This window comes from Girardinichthys multiradiatus, chromosome X (genome assembly GCF_021462225.1).
Source record: "Girardinichthys multiradiatus isolate DD_20200921_A chromosome X, DD_fGirMul_XY1, whole genome shotgun sequence".
In the NCBI taxonomy this organism is placed as follows: domain Eukaryota; kingdom Metazoa; phylum Chordata; class Actinopteri; order Cyprinodontiformes; family Goodeidae; genus Girardinichthys; species Girardinichthys multiradiatus.
Genome location: NC_061817.1, coordinates 10,995,642 through 11,007,394, shown reverse-complemented (window position 1 = coordinate 11,007,394; position 11,753 = coordinate 10,995,642). Strand labels below are relative to the sequence as shown.

Genomic DNA, 11,753 nt, shown 5'->3' with positions numbered 1-11,753 from the left:
ATCTGTCTTTCCACAATGATCTCCAGAGGTTCCAGAGGAGTCCCCAGAACAGAACCAGCCTTTTTTATCAGCTTGTTGAGCTTTTTTAATATAGGATAATAATCATCATCTTGGCTCAGATGTAGATAAGGCAGCACCTATCACATCTCTTCATGACCAAACACCAGGAGGACTTTCCTTAGTCAGTAATGTCTTTTCCCTGTGCAAGTATCTGCGGTAACCACTCCTCTAACTGGCCTGTGGATGTACCACATCATCAGAATAAAGGTTTGCTGTAAAATCATCCCTCCCCAAACTAAATGTAACACATACGGCAGTACAGCCAAAAATAAGAATGCTTTTGCATTCGAGAGCATGCAAGACCATGCACCGGGGGCGGGCATGCCACTGTTCTTAAACCTGAATGGCTCTCAGACAAGGTCTGAGTACCACCAGCAGCAGTGGGAATATTGAAGGAGCACAAAATGCTTGATAAAGCTGTTGTAATGGAGATTTAGCCTAAAGAAATTAGAGTTTTTGATCATTATTGCTTTATTGTAAGGTTAAAGATGCCACTCACTATCGTGGTATTTATTACCCAATCAGCTGTAATTAAAAACTGATGTAGATTAGGTTAAAAGGCCTCAGACATTTCATTGGCAACTACACCTGTTGCTGTGACTATTGGAGGTACGCCATCTAGTGTTTCATGCATGACATCACGTATTAATAATCTACCAGATTGCCATCTCTTGTATTTACTGCATTAAATTTAGATTAAAGATTAATTTTTAGTTTTTCGGATTGTGCCTTAAAGAAAATATTTTCGTCCAATCACCACAATAGCACAGACTTATTGTAAAGAACGGTTTCACCCTCAAATGTGTTTTTTTTGTCCCAATATTTAGGCTAATCTATCCCCTCCTCTGCCTTTCACTAAAATGGCATGTGTGCAATAAAAACACTTGAAAATGGTGACTGTGATTTTATTGTTTTAATCACTGTCAGCACTTAAAAGGTACAAATTCAAAATACATCACAGTGGTGTGAAAGCAAGTACGTGATTGTGGATCCACAGGGTTAAACAAAATTGGGAAAGTTTTTCAGTGCATCATTGATAAAAGGTCGAAACTTATCAAAACCTAAAAACAAAAATTTTAAAAACGTCCATTCTCACCCTTCAGAATATTAGAGAGAAAAGGAAATGACTGATTATATTTTTGTTTAAAGGAAAAACCATATTTAAAAAAAACAAAATGGTGAGAAAACTCCATGACAGTTTGGTCCATAACAGGAAATACAAATTAAATCTTGACTTACAAAATACAATCATTGAACATGTTTACATCTACACTGTGAACCGTGATGGAGACCAGTCACTGTCCGTGTGGCGTCACTCTGACCCAGAGGAATGTGACCTAGTCAGCAAATGTGGAACTAAGAATGTGACACAACTCAGAGAAAACAAACTGTTTGGCTACATTAGGTGAACCCAGGGTGAGGTTAAACTGAAGGTATGAGCTAGGTAAACATGACTACTGATTGGCTGCTTCGCAGGCATCAATCCAGTCACTGTAAACGTCCACAGGTTCAGAAAGATCTGATGAGTTGTTAAGAAAGATCGTGTTTGTATTTTCTTATACATTTGTCTTCAAAACGTATTATAGTACAAAGATAAAGCATGCACTACAGTCTCTTTCAGTTTCAGAGTGTTGGCTTTGAATATTTAATAAAGATCATTGGAACTTTGATTTATTGTAATGGAAATAAACTACATTTTGCAAACTAAACAACCTAACAGTATGGTTGGTATCATACTATTGTACTATTGTATGAAAGCACCAATAAAATAGCAATATATTGATAAATCTAATCAGTTTCTCTTCTTTCTCAGCTCTCACAAATAATGGAAAGACTATTCATTACCAGCCCAGAGAAATCTATCAATAAAGACAAAATATTAGCAGAAAGCAAGTATGGGTTTAGAGCAAACAGATCAACAGCTATGGCATATAATTAAATTCATTGAGAAAACAAATTATATTGACAAAAAGAATACGAAGTTGGGATTTTCATAGACTTAAAAAAGCATTTGACACAATCAATCATAACATACTGTACTCTATGTATGGTTTAATTGAACAAAATCAGCACTAAATGTCAATAAAACAATCAATTCTATTTGGAAACAGTATTAAGAATATAGAGGTAAAAGTAAATAATGTCACGTGTGGTGGCTCTCTGGATACTCCTGCTTCCTCAGACAGCCTAAACATATAACTCTAAGGTTAACTGGTCACTCTTAATTTCTCTTAGATGTGTGTGTGTGTGTGTGTGTGTGTGTGGTTGTTTGTTGGGCTGGCCACCCGTTCTGGTTAGCTAGTAGAACCACATTTGGAAATGAAAAAGCCCGACACAATCAACTTTTAGGAATTTAGACCCACTGATTTAAAACAGAAATAAAGAAACAAGTTTATAAAGGTTTAAAAACATTCGTTGATGTTTATATTCGGACCAAGCTTCAGTTGTAAGACAAACATTTGACTTTAAAAGAGTCCAAATTAGGAAAAACAAAAAGGATAAAAAAAACTGCGTGCAAGGTTCCCAGGTTCTTCGGCTGCATAACAAGGAATTAAGAACATTGTTAGAAATGCATTTAGGGTTTTGGTCACATTCAACTTTGTAAACCCGATCTTTGCTACTGTGTTAAAATTACATGGCAGATACTTTGAGTGGGTAGCTCTTCAAAATAAGCCGTGCTAATTATGAATTTATTTTCCACATAGCATTGTTATGAACTTTATAGTTTTTTCATAAGAACTGGGTTCCCCAAAAAAATAAGTCTCGCGTGATAAATACTGTTTTTTACTTTCTTTTTTTAAGATATGCTCAAATAAATAAACACTGTGCAGTTGCACCACCTTTCACTGATCAAAAAGGATACATGTTATCGGAGTCTGAAACTCCTCCAAGCACACACTGCATGATATAATTCCCGTGTTCCGGGTTCTCTCCCTGGAAAACAAGATATTGTAAGCGAAATGTTCATGATCAGCACACTTTTTAAAGCAACAACGGTTACTCACATCTTGACATCGCAGGATTTCTCGTGGTTACAGAAAGGACAGGTGAACTGGGTGTCCAGGTTGCCCGTCATTTTCTTTTTGGGTGGTGGCTTTCTTTTAGACTTTCTGCGTCCCATTGTGTCGCTTGCAGAAAAGACAAACAGAAACTAACATGTTGTTCTTCTCATTAACTGATTTGTTTCCACAGCATTTTATTTAAGGGAATCATATTAGTGTGAATGCAAATGCACACACACAGATTTGTAGTGGTAAAAAAATGAAACCATGAATCTCATTAAATTAGATTAAAAAAAAAAAAAAAAACATAAAATACATTGAGGCCTCTGACATAATGTGGAAAAGTTAATTACATTACAGGGCAAATACAATCCCATTTCAGTTTATTTATGAATTACAGGCTTTGTTTATTACTGACCTAATGACACGTTTCTTTATACCAACGGAAAGCCAATATAGCTCTTTAAATGTCTGCAAAAGCTTCATCCATTTCCTGAAGTGAGGACCAATTAAAATAGAAACAACGGCACATACTATAGATGCTTCGAAGCTAGCAGCTGCTAGCATGCATGTGCTAACTAGTGACTGACTCAAACGTCTGCGTCTAGCGCTTATCTAGAGGACAGATGTCAGCCTTAAACGCGCTGAACTTTTGTCTCCATGTTTTACTCTTTCGCCATTCAAGCAATATCGTTATCATTATCTCACCAAAATGATGGCAGCAGCGGAGGATGCTCAAGAGTTCGCTTACCAACTCCAAACGGATACGATAACAGTTAGAACGTCTTCGATTGGTTAGTAGAGCCGTTACGCGGGCTCTGGTTGGTTCCACACTATCCAATGGTGGCGCTTCCTCTATAGCACCCGCTTCCAACAGCATCGGAGAATAGAATAGAATAGAATAGAGTTTTACAAAGAGGCATTAGAAAATAGAAAAAAAAAAGATGTAAGTTATTTGATACAAACTGCTCGTATGTGAGGGAAAAAAAATCAAAAATAATGACTAAATAATAATAATTTAATGCTGTTAAGATGTTTTCAGCCTGCATTTTCAAAGGTAATCGACAAAATCAAAATCGCCAGCTTCTATTTATTTGAATAAACGAGACGTTTTTAGCAAAACAAAACAAATGCTAAACGTACAGAATATGTATATAATAATCATAGGACGTGTAGATAAATATGCTTTGGCGAAGAAATAATTGAAATGTCGAAAGTTTTATTTCAAAGTGTTTGTCCATTTAATAAAAGATTTAAAAAAAAACTGTATTTTGTTCGCAGCTGCTTCTGGTTTAAAATAAATCATATACTCCAAAAGAACGTCACCTTATATTAGGCATGATAAATAAAATACCACAAGAAATATATTATCAAGATTATAATTTAAAGAGACTGGGGCGCTTGTCTGTTCGTACACACGTGTTAATAAAACAGCTGTCTACGCTGGAGAGGCTGTTACAATGGATGTCGAAAATGAACCAATTAAAAACTGTGTAACAACAAATTATCACCTAACTAAGAATATGATTGGTCTGTTTCCATTAAAGGGGCGGAGCTCTTGATTCCAGAAATTTGACAGAGGAATTGGATCTCCGGTAACGCATTCTGGACTTTGGTTCACCCTGTCGTTGGTAAACTGTGGTTGTCCTTCCTGAAAACGCTTTGGAATAAGGTCGGTACGGTGGCTCTGGGCATGCTGAGCTTGTTGCCGGTCTAATTATTCAAGATAAGTCTTAAATAAGGCTGTGGTTATACATGTGTAACTGTGCTAGCTCAGTAGCTAATAGCTCGTTAGTTGTTTTGTTTTAGTTGAGGTTGTTACTGGTGGTTTTTATGTGTTCCTTTAACAGCTTTTCTTCGGTATACCTGTATCATTTATTTAATCATGAAGGAAAAGTGAAGTGTAACTACTGCTCTGCCTCCTTTCTCTAATCTCACCAGGGCTCTTATCTCCTCTGTTGCATAAGTAGTTAAAGCGTCACTGACGCCCAAGTAATTTTATCTGTCAGTCCCTTGGTTTTTACTCAGAAGTCTTGGGTTTTCTGAATATCAAACAGCCTTTCTGAAAGGAACCTGAGACAATTGTGTTCTCAACCTGTTGCCTTGATATTTCCCAGTATCCTAAAACAACAGCTTACTTAAACTCTGCTCCAACAAAAGGTTTTGGTCAGGATTCAGGAGGCAAAAGTATTCAGAACACTTTGGTACACTACAGCCTCAAACCTTGGTGTATTTTACTGGCGTTTTAAATGAAAGACTAACACAGGTGTTGCATATTTATAATTATTTTTGATTTTGAATTTAAAATCTAAGAAGCTTCTCATTCCAACCCCTAAATCAGTGCAATGTAGAAAGACATTTTGCTTCCGTAACAGAAGCTCTTTCCATTCTCAGTTGATGGATTGAAAGTCATAAGATGGTAAAAGCTTGGCATATTGTTTTAGAACTTTCTCACAGACTTGTCTGCTGTGTCCTTGGTCTTCCTAAAGCAATTTTTGTTTCTTACCATTCTCTAATAAACCTCTGAGGCGTTTATACAGAACAGCTGGATTTTTACTACAATTAAATCACAGATGGAATCTATTTCTTAGCAAGCAGACTTCAAAAGGCATTTAGTTGCACTGGATTTCATTTAGGGGTACCTGAGTAAATGGGACTGAATACAAAGTCACTTTGACAATCATTTATCGTTTACCTTCCACTTCACAAGTATCCAATAGAGTGAAACAAACAGCTCTATCTTAGACTCTATAGACCTCAGTTTGCATATTAAATCTGCTGCTGTTAGAAAAACGATTGAACTCGTACAGCTTGGAAGGTTGCAATGAGGAAGTTTCTCTATAAAAAGAATATGGCAGAATGACTTGCATAATTATGCATGAATGAAGCGCAAGACCTTTGGAACAATGTTGTTTGAACACATAAAACCTGATTAGTAATATTCGACTACAGAGAATTATGTTTGGTGAAAACCTAACCCAGCATTTCGGCACAAGTACCTCATACCAGCTGTGAGGCGTGGTGGGGGACAGATAAGTTGGACCTGTGTTGCAGGTACAGGACCTGGGCACACTGCAAGCATTTAGTTGGCATGCTGTCTATACTAATGTATTCTACTGTCAAATCTTGCTCATCAATAGATCTGTGGTTCCAAACACAGCGGCCAATCTGCATATAGGGCCGAAAAAGAGAATAACTAGGGGGTTGTAATGGCCCAGTCGAAGTCCAGACATCAGCCTCTGTGAAATTGTTTGGTGGAACCCTAAGAAAGTTGTGCGGAAAACGGCTACTTCACGCTATTGCTGCAAAAAGGCATTTCTGCAGCCTGTTAAGACATGGGGTGTGCTTTCTAAACCAGTTGTAACACTGCATGTCTGTTTTTGTAGCGATGCCATGGCAACAGAAGGGGAGCCAACCGACTCAATCAAGGTGTTACACCTGCTGCTGCTCTCCTTCACCTGGGGCATGCAGGTGTGGGTCTCTTTCATTGGAGGTAGGACTGGCACAACCCAGGAATGGAGGCATGAAAAATATTTCTGTATTAAAGCTGTCTGGTTTTGGTCCCTGTAGGTTTCACTCTGGTGAAGCAGGTAACGCGCCATACCTTTGGTTTGGTCCAGAGCAAGTTGTTTCCTGTATACTTCTACTGCCTGCTGGGAAGTAACTTTGTCAGCCTTGCTGTGTACGCCATGTACCACCCCAGGGAGTTGCTGGACTGGCATGAAAGTGTGCAGGTGAGCACTGATATTGTTCTTTGGCCAAAAAAAAAAATAACTTCAGAGCACGCCTGCAAGATGTTTGGTGTCATTTCCTCATCTTGTTCTTCTCCAGATGGTTATGTTCTTCATGGCACTGGTCATGGCAGGCCTGAATGCCCAGTGGTTTGGACCAGCAGCCACCGAGGTGATGTTTCAGATGAGGGCCGTGGAAGAGGAGCATGGACTGGGGAACCAGATCGGCCTTGGCAGCCAGAGAGAGGAATACGCTAAGCTGAAGGAGCAGGACCCAAAGTACAGAGCCTACAAGAAAATGTTTGGGCAGTACCACGGTCTGTCGAACCTCTGCAACCTGATAGGGTTCATGTGCATTACAACTAATCTGATCTACACAGCTCTGAAACTCTCCACCATTTAAAGAAGAGTACATCACAGGTGTCTCAGGTCTGCAGACGTTCATGCCGTGCCTCACACAAGTATTTACACCCCTTAAACGTTTTCACATTTTGTCACTGTACAACCACAGACATAATTTTGAAGTAGAAGGAAATGGTGCATGGCCCAGAGCACTTCAAATGAAAATGGTATGGCAAAGCTGCAAATCTACCAAGACATGGCTGGGATCCTCCTAAGCCAGAGGTCTCAAAAGTTAGTCATTGAGGGCCGTTGTCCTGCTGTCAGTCAGCCCTTCTTAGTATGAGAGGAGGGGAAGACTGGGCTCTTCGAGAGGAACCGACCCGACATGTTTTGAATTTTTTCAGCCCAATCCGGACGCAGTCGGGTAGTGTGAACTGATTACCGACCCGAGTGCAAACTGAGACAGCTGAAGAGAAATAGGCTGGGACACGACCTCAGCTGCAGGCTGGTTTGTTATTTTTTTTTAATGAATAACGTGTTTAACTGTATAACATTATACACAAAAAAACAATCGGCTAACTAACTACAACCACAGACTGATGAAACAGTAGCAAAAACAAACAAAATACAGTAAATAATAAAGGGCCTTATTTAAATGAACCCACCATTGGAAAAATACTCCAACTGAAAAGTTCCTTTAATGTATAAAATAAAGTGCTTTATTCGGGGCTTAATTTAAAGAATTTATCTCGGATCTCCTCTGTGTCTGTCTCGTGCCCTCTGGGGCAGGTCTGTGGCTCCTCACACTCGCTTTTGCTTGTTTTTATGGAGAAACCTTGTATACACAAGCGCACAGTTTGGATTCAGGTGTTAAAAAATACACCGATGCTCTATATTGAGCTGCAGTTACCACTAAATACATCTTGCATTCATTAGTAACGTGCACTTTTCACTTACATTGCTGTTGTTATATATGTTTCTGCAGGTGTAAAAGCAGTCTTTTAGGGTCTTATCTTGTATTCTCTTCATTTTCTTTCTATCTGTCGTCCTATCTTTCTATTGCAAGGTTGCAAAGAATACATGTCCAATTAGTGGAAGAATGGCAGGAAGAAAGCTATTGTTGAATGGAAGCCATACAAAGTCTTCTCACAGTTTGCCACATGCCACCTAGGGGACAGAGAGAAAATGTGGAAGAAGGTGCTCTGGTCAGAGGAAACCAAATTTAAACTTTTGGCCAGCATGCAAAACACCATATGGCTAACTAACATGGCACATCATCCTGAACACATCATCCTCATAGTGAAACATGGTGGTGGTAGCATCAGGCTATAAAGGTTTTTTTTCTTCTGCAGAGACAGGGAAGTTGGGAAAATGTACAACCTGTTGAATTCTTAGAAATACTTGTGTCTCTGGCAGAGGTTATGTTGAAAACCATGTTTCCTTTTTCTTTCCATTGTATTCACCTCACAGTCATGCGCTGCGGTGCGTTGGTCCATTACATACAATTCCAATAAAATCCAACAAAGTTTGTGGTTGTAACATGACAAGAATGTGCAAAAGTTCAAGGCGTAGGAATATGACTGTAAGATGGAGTCTAGAGAATTAATACTTGGATGTAGACTCATTTATGTCATAAGTGGTCAAGAATTTAAAAGGTAATTTTGCAGTACCGGATGCAGAGCATACATGGACGGAAATGTGCAAATGCCATTAAAAACATGCAGTTGTTGCCTGCTTGTCTAATTTTTAGTGAGAAAATTAGATGTATCATTTTTGCTTTAACAATTACTAACATATCTTTTTTTTAATGTTTATATATTGCTTTACGTAACTGCATGCACCTTGTCTGCTGAAGAATCTGTGTAAAGACAGTAATCAGAATATGTTTTGTAGTTGCATTAAGTCTCCAGCAGATGGTGATGTTTATCCACAATTTTCCAGTCCATTTCTGCGGCCTGCATTTCAATTGTACCGCTGTTGCATCTTATGGTAACGCAAGTTTATTTCAGTTGAAATAAACCCTGTAAATATTGCAATAAACAGAAGGTTTAGTGTATTATTTCCCTTTTTACTTGCAGAATCTGTTCAACAGAGAAGCTGTCTTTGTATTTTTGCTCCTTTTTCACAGTGATATGTAAATCCAGACCAAGCAGGCATGTTGGATTCACAACTGGTGGCTTTGAGTAAGAAATTACTCGAGATCCACATTGGGTCATGAGAGAAGCAGCTTTGAAGGCAGAGAGCAGTGCTTTATGGGCTTGCTGCAGGATCAGAGAAACACTGTTCCCATTCCACTTATAACACCATTAATAATGGAGTTCTCTTATGAAAAGCATGGATTGATAGTTAACGGATAAGCTTGCACAAATGTGAATTAATTCTGGCCCTTTCCAACTTGGGGTTTCGATTTTCCTTTCTGGGAAATATAAATTCCCTTAAAATAGATCCTTTATCTTCTTTGTCAAAGCTACATGCCAAACTAACATGTTATACAGGTAAGTTAGGTTCTTGAGGAAGCAGCGCAGCCATGTATCCTGTACCTTCTGGAAAATGTTAGCTGTCCTTACGCTGCCTGTTGCAGCTCTATCAGGAAATAATCCTTGTTTAGCCAGAGAACAAGTTTATCCACCCCACCGTTTGCATCTTCAGGGAAAAACATTTGGTAGAACTTCAAAAATGTGGACATAGGAAGATACTGGATCATAAATACAATGCTGTGTTCACTTCATATAACATCTATTATGTAATACTCTCCATATCTGTAAAAATCAGAACATGAGGAAATGTGGGACTAGAAGGAAGTTTGATGGACTGGCATGAGACAAAATCATTCCTGTCTCATTCCAGAGATACGAGGAAATACAAATAATTTGTCTAAGCAGATAACAGTGAAACCAAGTCTCACATTTACACAGACTCCTGCAAGGTAGTTTCCATTGTTTAGAAATGTTAAACTCAGATCACTCTCAGTGGGGTTATCCCATCTATAATGTGTAAATGTTGGCCTAATACGTCCATCCATCTGGTTCACACTTAAACCTGCTCAGGGTTGCCTAAACCTGCAGTGTAAAGGCAAGAGGAAGGTGACGTCTACACAACCACAGGAAATCAAAACACTTTATAGTCTGTAACAAGGTCCTGGCTTGCTTTTGGCTTAATGTTTAGTCATTCTTATCAGAATAGGTATAGGTCATTTCATTCGGCTCAGGTCAGGGCAATTCTAGAACCTTAATATGTGTTTGATTTATGTGTTCAGGAACACTGGCCAGTTGGAACATTGTGTCCAGTTCTAAACTGTCTGACCTATATTGTCACCCTAAAAGGAAAGAAAAGTTGTTGGAATGTTCAGGAACAACCCAGGAACCAAACAAGGGTGAGCTGATCATTGACTAGAAACTGCTAGAACACCAGTGTCCCTGTCTAAAATAGTGAAGGCACTTGCTCTAAAGTTGACACCACCAAGATAGACCGAAAAGTGCCGGTGTCCACATGGACGACCCCAAAGCCTTCCCAAGAAAAGTTTTATGGGCTAATGAGACTATGTTTAGCTTCAATTACAAGAAGTGTTTTGAGGTGTCAAAATAAGGTCTTCAACACCTAGAACACCGTACCACCAACCAAAAAGTAATGAAGATGGAGGAAAAACATCTTCAACATCATACTGTCATACAAGATGGTGGCATCATCATGCTCAGGGTCTGTTTTGTTGTAGAACTGTACAAGGAGGTGGAATAAAGAAGATTAAGGACCACCTCTAAACTACACTAGGTCCCATCTGTCAAGCATTGTGGTGGAGAGCTAATGATTTGGGCTTGCAGCAGTCTATCATTAACTGCTCTGTATGCCAAAGCATTTTAGTAACTGATAAGAAGTAATCTGTCCAAAAGCTGGAAATTCAACACACTGGTTCATGCAATAAGACTTTTATCCCCTGTCTGCTTCTGATGAATGCCTACATTTACAATTGTGCCATAATTTATCCACTTTCACAATGTTTGGAGAAATATTCAACGCCGTGAATATTAAATAACCACATCCTGCTATAAACCTCTCCACAACTTTATCCCTGACTTGTCTGGTATTTTCATTGGTTTTTATAATGCTGTTTGTTTGCTAATGTTCTCTAACAAACCTTTGAGCCCATCACAGGACAGCTGGAGTTGAGATTAGGACCAGACTACACAGGGTAGACTTTTGAAGGCTACTGGTTGCACTAACCACCATGTACAGGTCCTTCTCAAAATATTAGCATATTGTGATAAAGTTCATTATTTTCCATAATGTCATGATGAACATTTAACATTCATATATTTTAGATTCATTGCACACTAACTGAAATATTTCAGGTCTTTTATTGTCTTAATACGGATGATTTTGGCATACAGCTCATGAAAACCGAAAATACCTGTCTCACAAAATTAGCATATTTCATCCGAAGAATAAAAGAAAAGTGTTTTTAATACAAAAAACGTCAACCTTCAAATAATCATGTACAGTTATGCACTCAATACTTGGTCGGGAATCCTTTGGCAGAAATGACTGCTTCAATGTGGCGTGGCATGGAGGCAATCAGCCTGTGGCACTGCTGAGGTCTTATGGAGGCCCAGGGTGCTTCGAT

The 11,753-nt window shown here is 38.8% G+C and overlaps 2 protein-coding genes across 4 annotated transcripts in view; one reads left to right on the top strand and one right to left on the bottom strand.

Annotated features, from left to right (window-relative positions):
• Positions 1 to 958: 958 nt before the first annotated feature.
• Positions 959 to 11,753, bottom strand: part of LOC124862613 (transcription elongation factor 1 homolog) — a 12,312-nt gene continuing 1,517 nt past the window's right edge. The window contains exons 2-5 of one of the 3 annotated variants that reach the window (XM_047356628.1): positions 3,814 to 3,929; positions 3,066 to 3,188; positions 2,924 to 2,994; positions 959 to 1,579 (exon numbers count right to left, since the gene is read on the bottom strand). In XM_047356628.1, coding sequence (XP_047212584.1) covers positions 1,515 to 1,579; positions 2,924 to 2,994; positions 3,066 to 3,181 — 252 coding nt within the window. In that variant the 5' untranslated portion in view covers positions 3,182 to 3,188; positions 3,814 to 3,929 and the 3' untranslated portion in view covers positions 959 to 1,514. The other 2 variants (XM_047356627.1, XM_047356626.1) reach the window with 2 other exon arrangements.
• On the top strand, positions 4,593 to 7,993 carry LOC124862612 (transmembrane protein 205-like). The gene is made up of 4 exons (XM_047356625.1): positions 4,593 to 4,734; positions 6,449 to 6,555; positions 6,633 to 6,796; positions 6,894 to 7,993. The coding sequence occupies exons 2-4, from the start codon at positions 6,456 to 6,458 to the stop codon at positions 7,194 to 7,196; spliced, it is 567 nt and encodes a 188-aa protein (XP_047212581.1). The 5' UTR covers positions 4,593 to 4,734; positions 6,449 to 6,455; the 3' UTR covers positions 7,197 to 7,993.